The following is a 14,420-nucleotide window of genomic DNA, read 5'->3' on the forward strand; positions in this document are numbered from 1 at the left end:
GTTAGATTAGATAATTATTATCTCTATCAATTCCAGTGACTTAGCCTTGTAAGAATACCAACAGGAGTCCTTTTTAGTTTTCTAGGAATGATCAGGGCTAAACTATGAAAAAAATCTACCAAGAATTTGGGATCACTCAAAGTAATAGAGAAGATCTTTAAAAGGATTGTGTTTCTACACCTACAACAATTAGAGAATGATCAAATTCAATTCTTTCTAACCCCATGATAGGTCCTTCTATATTCTACCATCTCTTGAAGCTGTCCAACTTCATGTTCACTGATGCTATCTATCCATCTCAACTTCTGCAATTTTCTTTTCCTTGTACCTTCAGTCTTTCCCAACATCAGTGTCTTCTCCAATAAGTCCTGTCTTTTCATTATTAGCTAAGGTATTTAAATTTCACCTTTAGTATTTGGCCTTCCAGTGAATAGCTTGAATTAATTTTTTAAAGTATTGACTTATTTGACCTTCTTGAGATCCAAGAGATTCTCAAAAGTCTTCTGTAAAACCAGAGTTCAAAAGCATAAATTCTGTAGTGCTCAGCTTTTTTCATGTTACCCAACTAGCTAGTTCCAGTGTTGCTGAACTGGCTAGTTCCAGTTGGGTCTCCCTTGGGGCTCTCTTAAGTATGCATTGCATAGCTTTCACTATATGGACAAGGAGATGTTTCTGTTTTTTAATATGCTGTCTATATTTGCCATAACTTTTTCAAGGAATAAGCATCTTAATTTCATGGATATAGTTGCCATCTGCACTGTTTTTTAATTGAAAAGCCCCATGTTTCTATGTCTTGGAATAATTAACCAGGATCACCAATTATTTTCTTTTTCAAAATATGATTATTCTTAAAATTAGCATTATTGGCATGATAATTCAGACAATCATTTAATTTGCATTTAAGTATATTTTGACTTTCAGTAGAATAGAATGGGAGGGGAAGGGGAGGGAAACTCAGCAATAGTAATTATGAAAAGAATTCTGAAGCAAGTTTCTCTGATGAAGCCCTTGTTTCTCAAATGTATAGGAAACTGAGTCAAATTTATTTTTAAAAAATAACAGCTATTCCCCAATTGGTTAAATGACAAAAGATATGAACCATGCCCAAAAGGCTATAAAATTTTGCATATCCTTTGTCCTAACAATACCACTGCAAGGCATAAATCCAAAAAGATTTTTTTTTTAAAAAAGAAAAAACCCTATATGTACAAAAATATTTCCAGCAACTCTTTTCTCAGTGTAAAGAACTAAAAATTGAGGGGATGCCCATTAAATGGAGAATGGCTGAATAAATTGTGGTATGTGATTATGGTGGAATATTATTGTTCTATAAGAAATGATGAGCAGGATGCTATCAGAAAAATCTGGAAAGTTCTCTGTGACTTCAAACAAGGTAAAATATGCTGTTTACACAGTAATACCAAAGTTGCGGAATGATCAGTTGTGATTGACTTTCTAGTCTCAGCAATATAGTGATCCAAGTACTTATTTAAAAAATGCTATCCATACTCAAAGAAAGAACTGATTGTCTGAATACAGACTGAAACATACTTTTTTTAAAAAACTTTTTTTTCTCAAAAAAAAATTTTTTTGGGGGGGATATGTTTTCTTTTGCAACATGTGCCTTCTCAATGGGGGAATGTGAGGAGGAGGGGAGATAATCTAGAACTCAAAGTTTTAAAAACATAAAAAAGTTGTTTTACATGTAACTGGGGGCAAATACAAAGATAGTAAAATAAATCCAAAGAAAATTAATCATTGTCCCCCACAAGTTCCTACAAGTGGTGATTTACATGTCACCAACTGAAGGCTCTTTACTACATAGGTTTTCCTGTAGCACCCTAGAACTGAGCTCCATTACCCGAGACATGATTTGGATTTGATTGGAATCAAAGCTTTCTTGACTACCATAACACATTTTTGATTCCTCTTATGTTTGTAGGCTAAAACTCTCAGATCTTTTTCAGAAGACTTACTTTCTTGATATCTTGAACCTATTTTGTAACTTGTTTTATGTTATTTTAAAAAACCCATGTCTATAGACTATACAGCTAATCCTGTTTCTGCACTCACTGGACATGTGTTTGTTCCTTCTCTGCTTGTTCTGGGCAGCACATCTAGGACTGAATCTCTTATCAGCAGAGGTTTGCCTTAATCTTCCCCTGCTCAGATGTCCAACTTCACACATTGTCTGGGAGGTGAAAATTCCTGGGGCTATTCCTCTTGCTATTTCAGCAGAGCTAGCCTAAAGATATTTGCACACCAGGAGACTAAACCTCTCTCCTAGGATCTTTCTTCAGATCTTCTCTTTTTGTCCCAGGAGGACCACTGTTCTGCCCCAATTCATTTTTTTTTTCCTGCTTTCTATTCACCCAAGCTAATTTTTTTCTTGTTTGTTGGGGAAATTTGGAGAACTTGATTGAAATTTTCTGACCAATTATATTATCTTCTGAGAATTCTTTTTTTTTTTTTAAATGGTCTTATTAATAAATTACTCCACTATCCAAAGTCCAATATGATTTCTTGTTACCTGCAGAATAGAGAACAAAATTCCTTTGTGATGACTGCATTAGCACCCAGGATACTTTAGAATCAGCCAGAGTAGGATAAGCAAAAGTCCTTGATCTTTATTCTTTGTGGACGTCAACGGAATGGCAATATGAAGTGACAGAGAGTCACTCTGGCCAGGAGTCGCTCTCACTTTTTTACTCCATCCTTTTTGTCCCTCCTCCTCCTTTCTCTCTATACCAACAGATCGAACCTGCACAGAATGATGGGGTGGGCCATTTTCCAAGCAAATGCTAATAGAGTATTGTCCAACTGGTAATTAGCCTTAAATGCTCGGTTATCCAAGTGCATCTGCTGAGAGATTCAGCCCTTTACATCTCTTGCTTTCTTTTGTTTTAGAACACAGGTAGTCATGCCATGCCTGGCTTCTCAGGGAGGTGAGAACCCCCAAAGGGAGGTGATTATGCCCTCCCTGACTTCTCAAAAAAGGAGGTGAAAACACTGAAACAGAGGTGATCACACCCCCACCCCCTCCATCCCCCAACTTCTCAGGAAGGGAGGTGAAAGCACTAAAAAGGAGATGATCACACCCTCCCTGACATCTCAGGAAGGGAGATGAAAAGCACCAAAAGGAAGTGGGGATTGCTAGCAGGTTTCTGGGCTGAAGGGTCTTATTAGAAACAGGTATGCACAAACCCATTAGCATGGAAGGTACTACACAAGCACATAGCAATAATGCATAGGCTATTAGTGGTGACTCTCCCCACAGTCAGTGCAGGCTCGATATGGTGTAACAAACACGAATTGTATATGCAAGCAGTGGCATAACAAACAATATGAATCAACATGGTGTTGTAAAAGATTGCCAGAAGTCCTAGAAGGAGGGTATGTAAACAACAGTCACATATATGCCTTCTTCAGCAGCTAAGAGATAGTCAAAAACCAATCTAGTGTCCATTGCTTCATGTGTCAGGGAATCCAGTGATCCCCATAAGTTTTTGAAGTCCTCCAACAGTCTTTTCATGTGTTAGGGAATCCAATGATCCCAGCAGATTTTGAAGTCCTGCAATAGTCTTATCATTTCTCAGAAAATCCAATGATTCCTGAGGGCTTTCAAGTCCTACAAGTCTTATCATGTCTCAGAGAATCCAGTGATTCCTGAGGGTTTTCAATTCCTACAACAATCTTATCATATCTCAGAGAATCCAGTGATTCCTGAGAGTTTTGAAGTCCAACAATTTTTGATATCCATGATTCAAACGCCATAACTGCCATGCTCTTTCATTGGTGGGCACAGTCAGCAACGGAACCACCTGATATTTCTTGGGTCTTCTCCTCCGTTTCAAGAGTCTGCTCTGTCTCTCTCTGATGGACAAGGCAAATACGGCTCCTTGGCACCCATCTGATTCCTTCTCCACTTGTAGAGATACAAGCAAACCCTCTCCCCCAAGCAGTTAGCCTATCTGGTCCCTTCCATTCACCACTTTCTGGGTCTCTCCACATCACCTGGCAATTATCTAAAGATAGTGGAGCTACTCACACTGGACACTCCCCTTCCAGTGGGTTATAAAATCTGTCTGCCGGAGCCAGTGCATCTTTGTCAAAAATCAAGAAGTTAATAGTATAAAGAGCTAAATTTAGAAGTTCTCTAGGGTTATCTGTGGCTCCCCCTTTCTTTTGTTTTTGGAGGAGCATCTTAATGTCTCTGTTTCTCCTCTCTACTATTGTCTGTCCTTGAGGATTAAAAAGGTATGTCAGTGGTGTGTAAAATCTTATACTGTGGACAAAAGTGTGTAAAATGTTGAGAAGTATATGTAGGTCCATTATCTGTTTTTATTGCTTGTGGCACACCCATAATTGCAAATGCTTGGAAAAGGAAATCAGTGACTACTCAGACTGTCTCTTTTGCTGCTGGTATTTGCTGAAAAGATGTCTACCACAACATGGATAAAAGACAGGAGACCAAAAAATTTATAATGGGTCACATCCATTTGTCAAATTTCATTGAATCTCAAACCATGAAGGTTCTTCTCTGGAGGCAGTATAGGAGCGTGGAAAGGAAGGCAAGCTGTAAAGTTTTTACTATGCTCCTAGCTTCTCTTGTTATTCTAAATTGTAAATATAAAGCTCGAGCAGCCTGATGGTATTTAGAATGAGATTCCTGGGCTTCTTGAAATAAAGGAGTATTGACCAATATAGTTAGAAGGTTATCTAACTTTCAATTACCATCAAAAATAGGACCTGGAAGTCCACTATGAGAGTGGACATGCAAGATTTAATCTTAGCTGGATGGTTTCTCACTTGCTCTTGAAGTTCCTTAAAGAGCTGATATATATTAGAGGCTACAAATTTTATTTGAGCTGTGGCAATTCTTTGTACCACACCTACTGAATAGGCCGAATCAGATAATATATTTATATCTCCTGGATAATAAGTAAGAGCTAGAATGATTGCATACAATTCATTCTGCTGAGTGGACTGAAAAGGACTTCTGACTACTCTCTTTATAGTTAAGTCACAAGAGTATACAGTGCAAATATTATGTTTGGATGCATCTGTAAAGATAGTTGGTCCTTTAAGAGGAACTTTAGAGACCTTTTCTTCAAGAATCCATCGCCAATTATGTAATAGTTGGGTTATCTTTAATGGAGACCCATGTGCAAAATTTGGAGCCATGGCCAATAAAATTTGCCATTATGGGATGGTTTCACAGCACACATTAATTTGTGCATGAGTATAAAAGGTGTATATTTTGTCAGGTCTTATTCCAGATAATTATACTGCTCGCTTAATGGCCTTTAATAAAATTCTAGCCACAAGCACTGGGTAAGGAGTAAGGCTTTGTTCTGGTTGTGCTGGGAGGTTCACCCACTCTATCACACAACAGTCCTTGATGAAGGACTGCTGTGGGTGCTTCTTGTGTAGCAAAAACTGATATTTCCAAGGGTTTTTGAGTGACTCTTTCAACCATATTGGATAAAGCCAGTTTAACTTCTCTCAAAGCCTCTTGAGCTTCTTTTGTAAGCTGGCATGGTGAGTTTAAAGCACTGTCTCCTCTTAAAATATCACATAACAATTGCAATTGATAGGTAGTCAAGCCTAACACTGGACGTATCCATTGGATATCTCCTATCAATTCTGAAAGTCATTTAAGGTGTTTAGCTTCTCTGTTCTTAAGGAAAGTTTTTGTATTGTAAGTACCTTAGAATATACTTCATATCTTAAATATTGAAAAGGAGCATGTCTTTGAATTTTTTCTGGAGCTATGTGCAATTTGTAGTATCTTAGTGTTTCCATGGTCTTTTGTAGACATGCTTCTAACATTTGTTCCTCAGGTGCACATTCCAATATATCATCCATATAGTGCAGTAACATAACTTTTGGAAATGCTTTTCTTACTGAAGTAAGAGCAGCAGCAACATACATTTGACACATAGTAGGGCTGTTTTTCATTCCCTGTAGCAAAACTGTCCATTCATATCTTTTATAAGGCTCAGCTAAGTTAACGCTGGGCATTGAAAAGGCAAATCTTTTCGTATCCTCCTTATCCAGAGGGATAGAATAGAAACAATCCTTAATGTCTATAACCCAAAGAGGCCATTCTCTAGGCAATTGAGTAGGAGATGGAACTCCAGGCTGAAGAGTTCCCATAGTTTCCAGCTGTTCATTTACCTTTCTTAAATCAGTCAACATCCTCCATTTTCCAGATTTCTTTCTTATAACAAATACTGGGGAATTCCAAGACTTAGAGAAGGTTATAAGTGTCCTTGGTCAAGTTGCTCCTGTATTATATCTAATAAGGCCTGAATTTTATTGCTACCTGAGGGCCACTGTTCTGTCTCCACTGGTGTATCAGTTTTCCATTGGATAGGAACAGGTGAAAGTGTTAGCAGACCTTCAACAGCAGCCCTGCCTAAAAAAACCGAAGTACTAATTTTTAACCCTAATTGTTGTAAAACTTCTCTTCCCCACAGATTGATGGGGATTTTTTCAACTATAAAAGGAGTAAAAACTCCTGTTTGCCTTCAAAAGTCCATCTCATAGGGGCAGCACTACCTTCAGCCGCTATTGATCCTCCTACGCCAGACATGTAGGTATCTGCTTTAATCTTTGGCCAGTGACTGGGCCAGTTGGCACTCTAATGACTGTATGATCTGCACCTGTGTCTACCAATCCTTCCAATGGTAGGCCATTTATATAGATCGTGAACATAGGTTGGTCAGCTGTTACAGTTGCTGTCCAGTATATTCCTGGATTTTATGGTCTGGAGTCAAAATCTGGGTGCTTATCACCAGGTTGTTTATTAGGATTCTGTATGAGTAAATCTGATGCTACTACTCCTCCTGGGTGATGAATCACACATTGTCTACCTGTATTAGTGACTGGGATATTATCTACACATTCCCCAGTTTTGCACCTCAGTGTGTGGATGGACACTGTTTTGTATGTACTTTCAAGAGGTGAAATGACCATTCAAGCCTACTGTGTTTGGAAGCAAGATATCCATAGGCTTGTGAGGAACAGATTTTACTTCTCCAGGGGATATCTCAGTTGTCCCAGCTGCATACAACTCTGTTCTCCCCAATTGTAATCCCTTTCTCCCATTAGGTTTCTTCCTCGCTGATTGATTGTGTAATCCCTTTCTCCCATCAGATGGCTTTGTGGCTTATTGGTCATGTCTGGGTACTGGACTTCTAAGCACTCTCTGGGTGCACCATCGGCTGCCATCATGCCCTAAGTGTTTTTTGCCTGGGGTCCCGGAGCTGGCCCCCTCATCCCATTTCCTGAATCAGTCTAAATTCTGAAGCCCAATGGAAGCCTCTGTTGCATTTTGGACATGGGGTATTGGGTCTTGTTCTCCCACTCTGTTTTCTTATTCTGTCTCTATGCTAACATTGAGCTTTCAGATGCCCTACTTTACCACATTGAAAGTATTGATGAATATCCCTGGAAGTCCCTTGTCAGAAGGGACCCTGTCTTACCATGTTGGCATCTTGGGAAGTCTGCATCATAGCCTGGCTATACAAGGTATTTGTGTCCACTGTGGCACAGCGTCTTACGATTTCCTCTAAAGGAGCATCCTTGCGTAATCCTAGTATAATTCTACAACCCTCATTAGCATTTTCTTTAGCAAGTTGCCTTATCAAAATGTCTGTTATTGTATTTTTACCATTAGTTCTTGTGATAGCTGTCTGCAAACATCCCACAAAATCAGCAAAAAGTTCATTTGACCCTTGTGTTACTTTTGTGAAGGCTTCACCCTTGTCATTTGTATTGTGGATATAGGTTTGATGCTTTGATAGTACTAGCAGCAGTTTGTTCATATGCTGCTATGGAGTAATTAATCTATACCGAGATGTCTTCATAAGAACCTACAACCTATTAGTTGGTCACAGGCGATTGAAATATTAACTCCACTTTGACTATTTTGTTGGGTTTGTATCCTACAGAGCTCACTATATTCAGAAAGCCACAACAAGTTTAAGCATACCCTTGCTATAGATTTCCAGTCACTAGGGGTTAAGATTTCATAAGCCAAATTCTGTAATAACATCTTAACATAAGCTGATGTAGCCCCATAAAGAGTGCAAGCCTTTTTCAGGTCTTTGAGGATTTCTATATCAAAAGGAGCATATCTTGCTTTCTTGATCTAAAGAGTTAAACTGTTTAATCACTGGTTACATACCCAATTTCAGATCACCTATATACTTCCTTCCCTCAGTGGCCTTAAGTACTGCCTTTTGCAATCTACTCATAGGAGGGGGTGGTTTCTGGAAGGGAGATGCTGGTGGCATCACTGCCCCTCCCACTACTCCTCCTCCCTCCATCCTGGAAGGTGGAATTGATGGGATTGTGTCAATTATCTGCTCTGTAGCCGGAGTTGAAGCTGTGTAGTGAGATGGAAAGACACCACCCCTTGAACCTCACTTAAATCTCCATGGCCTGTGGGGATGGTCATTAAACTATTCTTTGTCTTTGTTCTCTTTTTCCTCACACTTTCTCATCTGACTGTTTATATATATATATATATATATATATATATATATAAATGTTTCTTTGGAAATTGACTCAGAAACATTATCATTATAATATTCACATAGTTGATCTCCTACAAGTTTCCAATTGTCTAAACCTATCTTCTTCATTGAAGAACCTAGGGGATGTACATTCTAATATATCCAGGAATCCATCAATCCCCTCCCAAGTCATAAATAAACCCTGTCTCTTTATCGTCTGAGTATGCTTCCTGCAGATCTCCTTTGGGGTAGGGGTCGGGGAGGGCCTGGGGGTAGGGGTGGGGAAGAATCTTTTCCCAATATCTGCCCCATTTCAACTAGAAAAGGTTACTAGTTTAGCCCTTAACAAAATAAGTTCCCTATTTCTCTATTAAAATACTCACTCAATTTCCTGGTCACCAGAGACACCAAATGTGATGACCGTGTTAGTACCCAGGATACTTTAGAACCAGCCAGAGTCAGGATAAGCAAAAGTCCTTGATCTTTATTCTTTATGGACGTGAACAGAATGGCGATACGAAGTGAGAGAGATGGCAACACAAATCTGGCCAGGAGTCACTCTCACTTTCTTACTCCACCCTTTTTGTCCCTCCTCCTCCTCTCTCTCTATACCAACAGATCAAGCCCACATAGAATGGTGGGGCAGGCCATTTTCCAAGCAAATTCTCATAGAGTATTGTTCAATTGGTAATTAGCCTTAAGTGCTTGGTTATCCAAGTGCATCTGCTCAGAGATTCAGCCCTTTACACTCCTTAACTTGTTTTAACGCATCTTCTCTCTTCAACTTGCTTCTGCCAGGTTCATCTCATATGCCCTAATGAACTCTATAATTCAAATTAAACTTTGTGCTGCTATCTAAACATGCCCAACATTTTCCCTACTATAATTCTTTTTTTTTTTTTTCCACACAAGCATTTATGATCCTTTGGGAAGAGGAAGAGAGGATTGAAATCCCCTGTTTGATCTTTGTGATCTTGGACATACTTCTTTTTCTTTCTATATTTTCTCATCTTTTTTTATGATGGAATTGACTTCCAGGTTCTAGTGAAGTGATTTTGAAACCCTTCTTCTCTGATTTAGATCTGGGGAGCAGGATGCTACAATGGAAAAAGTACTAACTTTGGAGTCAGGAAGGCAAAGATTCAGATCCCACCTCTGATGTTGTCAGCCTAAGCAATTGTGTGCAAGTCCTCACTAGGCTTCAGTATTCTCATCTATAAAATGAGGATATTCAACTATTGCATTATGTGATAACTGAAAAGTTTCCCCTAAGTTTTTAATCTTACCAATTTTAAGTAAAACCATACTCTATCTGAAAATTTCCCTTGTACTCTGGGAAGGAACTTATCTTTATCTCATCTTATCTCACTGAAGGACTTAATCAGCTCTTAATAATTTTTCATATTATATTTTGCTGTCATACATTTATTACATTTTGGGGGTGATGTCTTCTTAGGAATTATTCATAAAAGCAATTAAAAACTAAAATCATTACAGACTATCATTTTGTTATTTTAATATTTTGTGGATACCAGGTATATTGCCACATCTATACAAGTACTGTAGACCTCTGTAATGTATTTATCTTCGTACATGACATATCACTTGTATTACATTGTAAGCTCTTTGATGATAGAGATTGTGCTTTCTTTATCTTTGTATCTCCCCCATCACTCAGCACAGTTAATTGTATATAATAGATATTTAACAATAAATGAATGAATGGTGTATTTAATTGTCTGCCTATATTTTTGTTTCTTCAGGCATTTGGACAGTCATTTTCCATACATCGCAAAGTAGCTGAAGATGGAGAGACTCGTGAAGAAACACTCCTGCAAGAATCTGCTTCCAAGGAAGCCTATTATCTGGGAAAGATTCTGGAAATGCAGAACGAGTTGAAGCAGAACAGGACTGTGGTCACCAACATTCAAGCAGAGAATGAGAGACTCACAGCTATTGTTCAGGATCTGAAAGAGGTAACCTCAGAAGTTAACTTGGAGATTTGAAAGAAAAAAGAATAAAAGTTGCTTTAAGCAAGGGAGCTGTGTGAATCAAAAAAATAAACTGTATACATTGAATGGTTTTTTCCAACTTTTTAATGCTATAATTATGGATATGGACATACTGACAAGATCTGGATCCATTACTACAAGTTGTTGTAAATCAGGGAGAGGGGCAACTTAATATTCTTCATATGTGATGACTAGGTCAAATTGAATATGGGGGATAAATTCAACAAAATGAAAAATTAGGAAACTAGGTAAGAAAAGGGGTCTTCATTACTTGACTGGGAGAAGATTTTTGTCTCACCACCCATATGATAATAAGAAATTTTCTGTGCCTATATAATCAGAAAGGGAATTTGAACAGGGAAAACAGGTCAGAAGTACAGAGGCCAGGAAAGACTTAATTGGGAGTTTGAGGCAAGAAAAAGATGAATGTTGCTTACTTGCATCACATAGATAAGGGTTCTAAAAACTATAGGCTTTGCATCTACTTCTACAAGATGTAGACCATTAAGCTATGACATATATCTGTAAATGTTGGAAGGACTTTCACACGGAAGAGAGATTAGGCTTGTTTGTTGTTGTTAATTGAGATAGATTTAGGTTTGATGAAAGGAAAGATTTCCTAAAAACTAAAGCTATCCAGAAGTGAAATAAATTGACTACTTTGGGTGGTCAGTAAGTGAATTAGAAATTATTAATTGCCTACTATTTGCTTCACTATGCCAAGTTCTAAGTTTATAAAGAAAAGCAAAAAACAGTTCCTGTTTTTAAAGGACTCACAATATAATGGAGAAAACAATATGCAAATAGCTCTGTACAGCAAGATATATACAGGATAAATTGGAAACAAACAACAGAAGGAAGGCATTAAAATTAAGAAATATTAGGAAAAGCTTCTTGCAGAAGATAGTATACTGCTTCAAAGAAAGACTAGATGACAACTTGTTGGGTATGTTTAAAGAATTGTTCTATTATTGTTTGAATTAGATGGATTCTCTAAAGTCTTTCAACTCCTGAGATTCAAAAGTCAAACATGGTATTGATATATAGATGTATATACACACACACACACACACACACACACACATATATATATATACTAACATTTCTTGTTTCAAAATATATTTTATTTAGTTGAATAATACATATCTTGCTGCATTTGGATATGAAAATATTCTGATTTCAAAGAAAGATTTGCCTTGTGTCTTTGCCAGTCTGTTGGATACCATGTGGAAGATGCTCAGATGTTGGTAGTTTTTCTCTCTACTTCCCTTCCATCTTCCTTCCACAGGACAGCAAGCAATCTGATATAAATTATACATGTGCAAAAAGGTAAACATATTTCCACATTAGTAAAAAGAACACAAAAAAACCTTAAAGTGAAAAGCATGCTATTTAACAATCTCATAGTTCCCCTCCAGGACCTCTCTCTCTTTCCAAGAGTCATCCTGTATAGTAATAAATAGGTGGTTTTTTTGAAGTTCTTAAATAGTTTATTTATCCTCTGATGAAAATCATTATCATTGCAGATGAACATCTTTCATAGGATCTTTTACTCCTTCTTTTTGCCAGCACTAACATTTGCCTTTGTAACAATCTTGACTTTCTTTATTCTATTCTTGCATTCTTTGTTCTGCTTTCTTAATGTCTTTTTTCATATAGGCCACACTTTGCAAGTCTGTGCTTTAGTTCATTTTCTTTGCATAATCAAGGGAATCATAAGTCATGCCAAAGGCTATTGTCTTGCCACCACCAAAATGGGTTTTGAATCCAAAGACAAAAATGATGTCTGGAGTTGTCTTACACATTTTGGCTAGTTATTTTTGAATTTCAGTCCCAGGTACCGTGGCTTTTCCAGAATGAAAGACATCCATAACCATCTAATTATGCTAAAGAAATCTGTTTGAGAGTCCTAGGTAGAACCAAGATAGGGAGAGAAGCCAAGGAGTTTCCTGAGTTTTCCCGTTTTCTTCAAAAAAAAAAAAAAAAAAAAAAAAAAAGCCAACCCAAGTCTCTAAATGGATTCTGGAGTAACAGAATGTACAGAAATTTGGAGTGAAACAATTGTCAGCTTGATAACTTAGGAGGACTTCAGGAAAGATCTGTCATAAAAGAAGAGTGTAACCCAGTGTGGAAAATAACAGGAGGTTCTTAGCCACTGCACAGACCAGCAGTGGAGACCTCTTCGTCCTGGTTCAGTGGGGCAGTGACTCAGCAGGCCATGTGTGAGACTGGCAACACAAGTGCAGAAGGAAAATTGTGAGGCCTCAAGCCCAAGCACAACAGGCTTGACTAGGATAGGCTAACCCAGCATGATGGGAAAGCCGGCATCACCTTCAGCCCCAGAATGGAAAGCCCATGATGAGACCCCTGAACCCCTGTAAAAGAAGCTTGGGGCAGTCTCTTCTTTTCCCTAGAAAACTCAACTTTTGAAAATGAGCAAAAAAGCAAAAAGATCCTTGAGTATGAAGAGCTCAGATAGGGAAGATCAAAATATAAACTCAGAAGAGGACATCAGTAGCAAAATGGCTCTCTCAAAGGGGAATATGAATTGGTCTCAAGCTCATAAGATTCTTTTAGAAGAGCTCAAGAAGGATTTTAAAAATCAAATGAGAGAGATAGAAGAAAAATTGGGAAAAAAAATGAAGGCTATGCAAGAGAATTATATTTTGAAAGTCAGCAGCTTAGAAAAGGAAACACAAAGATTTACTGAAGGAAGCAACTTAAAAAATAGATTTCATAAGACAGTAGAGAGAAGTCAGAAAGTTGCCAGAGCTTTCCTCAGTTTTCTCAGAAATAATGTTAAATCAAGCCTCTAATCAGATTCTGGAGTGACAGAATCCACAAAAAGACAGAATGAAACAATTTTCCATAATATATAAAGGCATCAGAAAGGTCTGTCTCTTTTGGATAAAAGGGAGACATGGCTCAGCACAAGCTTGGTAAGGACATTCTAGCAGAAGACTCTTGGCTACAGCACAGATCAGCAGCTGAGACCTCTTGGTCCTGACTCAGCAGGCCAATGGCTCTGCAGGTCATCTATGAGACCTTCATCCCAAATGCAAAAAGACAAATGTGAGTCCCCAAATCCTAGCTTAACAGGAAGGACTAAGCCAGGTTAACCCAGTATGGTGAAAAACCCAGCAGCACCTCTAGCTCTAAGGTGGAAAGCCAGTGAGAGGCCCCTCTCCCTCAGCAAAAGAAGCTTGATATAGTCTCCCTTTTTGCCCTAGGAGAAGAATTCAACTTTTAAAAATGAGCAAAAAAAGCAAAAGACAATAGAAAACTATTATGGCAACAAGGAAGATCAGAATACAAACGCAGAAGAGAACAGCAATGACAAAATGCCTACATGTGAAGCCTCAATAATTAGACTGTGAATCACAAAGTTCTTTTGGAAGAGCTCAAAAAAGGATTTTAAAAGTCAATTAAGAGAGGTAGAAAAAAATTGGGAAAAGAAATGAGAATTATGCAGGAGAATTATGAAAAAAGAGTCAATATCTTGAAAAGCACAAAGGAATATCTTGAGGAAGCACAAAAATATGCTGAAGTGTATATATAACAAAGAAAACAACTATTTTAAAAGTATCATCAGCCAAATGGAAAAGGAGGTTTTAAAAAAGCTAAACAAATAAAATAATTTGTTAAAAATTTTAATTAAGCAAGTAGATGTGAATGACTCAATGTGACATCAAGAATCAGTTAAGCAAAATTCAAGAAATGAAATAATAGATAAAAATGTAAAAATACCTCACTGGAGAAAAAAAAAATGACCTGGAAAATAGATCCAGGAGAGATCATTTGAGCCACAATTGGAAAAAAATAGCTTGGATAAAAGAAAGAAATTATCAAAAAACCCTGCCTTTATATGTTAAAACCAGAGAGT

At 37.7% G+C, this 14,420-nt stretch overlaps 1 protein-coding gene across 8 annotated transcripts in view; it reads left to right on the plus strand.

Annotated features, from left to right (window-relative positions):
- Positions 1-14,420, plus strand: part of BICD1 (BICD cargo adaptor 1) — a 262,487-nt gene that overhangs the window by 52,780 nt on the left and 195,287 nt on the right. For all 8 annotated transcript variants that reach the window (XM_051962784.1, XM_051962786.1, XM_051962785.1 and 5 more), the window contains exon 2: positions 10,289-10,501. In XM_051962784.1, coding sequence (XP_051818744.1) covers positions 10,289-10,501 — 213 coding nt within the window. The remainder of the gene's footprint in view (positions 1-10,288; positions 10,502-14,420) is intronic.

This window comes from Antechinus flavipes, chromosome 5 (assembly GCF_016432865.1).
Source record: "Antechinus flavipes isolate AdamAnt ecotype Samford, QLD, Australia chromosome 5, AdamAnt_v2, whole genome shotgun sequence".
NCBI lineage: Eukaryota > Metazoa > Chordata > Mammalia > Dasyuromorphia > Dasyuridae > Antechinus > Antechinus flavipes.